The sequence below is a fragment of the Branchiostoma belcheri genome, unplaced genomic scaffold (assembly GCF_001625305.1).
Source record: "Branchiostoma belcheri isolate BF01 breed outbred unplaced genomic scaffold, Haploidv18h27 scaffold251, whole genome shotgun sequence".
Classification (NCBI taxonomy): domain Eukaryota; kingdom Metazoa; phylum Chordata; class Leptocardii; order Amphioxiformes; family Branchiostomatidae; genus Branchiostoma; species Branchiostoma belcheri.
In genome coordinates this window covers 64,008-66,649 of record NW_017803856.1, presented here as the reverse complement: position 1 = coordinate 66,649, position 2,642 = coordinate 64,008, and the positions used below count along the sequence as shown (strand labels likewise).

Genomic DNA, 2,642 nt, shown 5'->3' with positions numbered 1-2,642 from the left:
GGCAGCGAGCTGTGGAAGGTCCGCGGAATCGCGCTATGGAAGGTGCCTTGGCAGCGCGCTATGGAAGGTTCGCAGAATCGCGCTATGGAAGGTGCCTTGGCAGCGCGCTGTGGAAGGGCCGCAGAATCGCGCCATGGAAGGTGCCTTGGCAGCGCGCTGTGGAAGGTATGCGGAATCGCGCAATGGAAGGTGCCTTGTCAGCGCGCTGTGGAAGGGCTGTGGAAGAGGTGTGTGGAAGTGTCGTTGTGGGCCTTCGTAACAACTTACTCCGACGCGGTACCGACATCTTTTGCCATGCATCGCTCTGGAATCAAGGACGTTCAACACCTTGCTGGAATGCAGTCTTACAACCATGCAAGAGTTGTCTACTAGCCATAAACGAACACCCCAACATAGCCAGCACCACTAGTAGCTCTGTGCATCTGGAAGCTGCCATGGAGAAGGGAATTCTTGACATCGATGTGGTGGTCATTGGAGCTGGATTAAGTGGCGAGTATTAATATTGTTTTTTATTGCATTTTAAGTCATTGCACGAGAAAACCAGTCGGAGGTGGGAGGTGGGGGTCAGCCAAATCGGCTCATACTTTGTAGGTCAGATAGGTATGAGGAACCATTAACAGCCATTTAGTTAAAACCCTCCAGCTATTTTTCGTTATGGAGGGGTTTCGTCTGCTCCAGTAGTCTAAAAGTTGACCAACATAGCCCCAGCGAAGTACTCATTATAATATTGTAATGGCATTGAAATGAGCAAAGATGCGGGTGGAAAGGCCATAAATATGCAATGGGTGGGTGATAATTGCTCTGGCTTCACCTCCCATTGCCCCTTCTCTACTTTGCATTTCTTTGCGCTAATTACACACCGGTACCCTCTCTGATTAGTTGTTGCGTCCGCCGCCGGCGCTGCCGGCGGTAGAATTGAGCTAGCTGAGGCGCGTGTAAACAACTTTTCTTTGTCTGGATATAAGCGCTAAAATGCTCTTTTCAACAACCACACATCGATATTCTATAAAAGAAATGCAGAGTTCCGAGAATCTTTCGGGAAAATATATATTTCTATGCGGATTTTTGGCGTTTTCGACGTGCTTTTGGTGTGCACTTTACCCAGAAGTACGGACCTCGGCGTGGGTTTTCTTGTACCCACGCTAAATTTCTAGCGTATTTACCCTGCGTTTTACCAATCAAAACAATAAACATCTCCCGGTAAAGAGAACCCAGTAACAGCAATTCAGGTTTTGATCAAATAATAATTCGTGGATGTGGCCGCATTTTATCGGGATATTAAAGCGACCTCATCATGGCTCATGCACAGCCGTGCCATGTTGTGTAATGCTAAGATTTTTGTACGCAGTTGAACACGGCTTGACACGCGATTCGGTGGCTCATTATATGATTTCTAATGTCAGTTATAGCATTATAATAATTTTGAAACTCATCAGTAGCGTTAATGACCCTCACCCCAAGGGGGGCGGCAACTTCGGGGCGTCCGGCCGCTCGGTTGGGTTAAGGCAGCCTATGGCCAACTATGATTAGTATTTTATACATATGGCTGTAACTTTTGATAGCTTGGTCGCACCACAACTTAACTTCACACAGTTCTAGTAGTACTTGAAACACATTGAATAAAGGTTATTTTGTTTATACTACTTCTGAATTTTTGGGTTAAAAATCAACATTTTGGTTAAAAAAAGCTGTTTACTTCATGGCTTTACGCGCAAGCGGTAACAACACCTTTCATCATGATATTTTACAAGTAGAAAGCCAACCCCCTATTTATTTTTTTGTCCGAGGCTATTTTGTTTTAAATGACAGTTACATTGTTTTTTTGGGCCAAAAACGACAGAAACAGCTATTTTCTGTAATTTTCGTTAAAAAATCGCCACAGTTAAAAAATGTCGACTTATATGCAAAATAGCCTCGGACAATTTTGATAAAAAAGTGATAATACGTAAGCATGGATTACTCTAAATATGAATTATGTTGTTTTCAGCTGCGCGTAAAGCCGTTTAAGTCATACTCCGTGAATAAAATGCGTAACAACGCGGGTTTACAGGGGAAACATACAAATGACCGCCAGTAACCCCGAATTCGAACACGCGTTCTATTCGAATGACGTCATATCGAACAAGATTCGCGGGTTCGGGGGATTCGATCTCCATGGTAGCGGAGTGGGACTTTTGGGCCCAAATCTGACCATCGTGTAAATAATTTATTGCTGTTCGGGGCGAAGGAGTGTTAGCGTTTTGATGAGTTCACGGTACAGACGGGACCGTGAAAACCGTGAACATATCAGTATCGTTAAAAACCAGTCATTACAGTAAACAATACATATGCGTACATACAGAAAAGAACAAGGAAATAAACACAACAGGTACAGATACAGAAGTGATAAACGGAGCCAAGGATGATTAACAAAAAACTGATATGAATAATACAAAATAGATAGAAAATATACGTAATACTATGACAATACAAATAATATCAATTATGTAAGATACAAAATAAACCAAAACAATAATGGTAAATGAATAAGTTGAACAAAGTAAAATGTAGTACAAAAATTAAATATGACAAAAGAATAATCTAAAACCAGGCACGAATCAACTGCAACAAAAACAAGTGTTACATAGAATGTATTATATTCC

At 42.4% G+C, this 2,642-nt stretch overlaps 1 protein-coding gene across 1 annotated transcript in view; it reads left to right on the top strand.

Annotated features, from left to right (window-relative positions):
• Positions 1-275: 275 nt before the first annotated feature.
• LOC109471638 (amine oxidase [flavin-containing] B-like) overlaps positions 276-2,642 on the top strand; it is a 14,341-nt gene continuing 11,974 nt past the window's right edge. Inside the window, exon 1 of the mRNA XM_019770977.1 lies at positions 276-489. Within this exon, the coding sequence (XP_019626536.1) occupies positions 435-489 (55 nt within the window). The 5' untranslated portion in view covers positions 276-434. The remainder of the gene's footprint in view (positions 490-2,642) is intronic.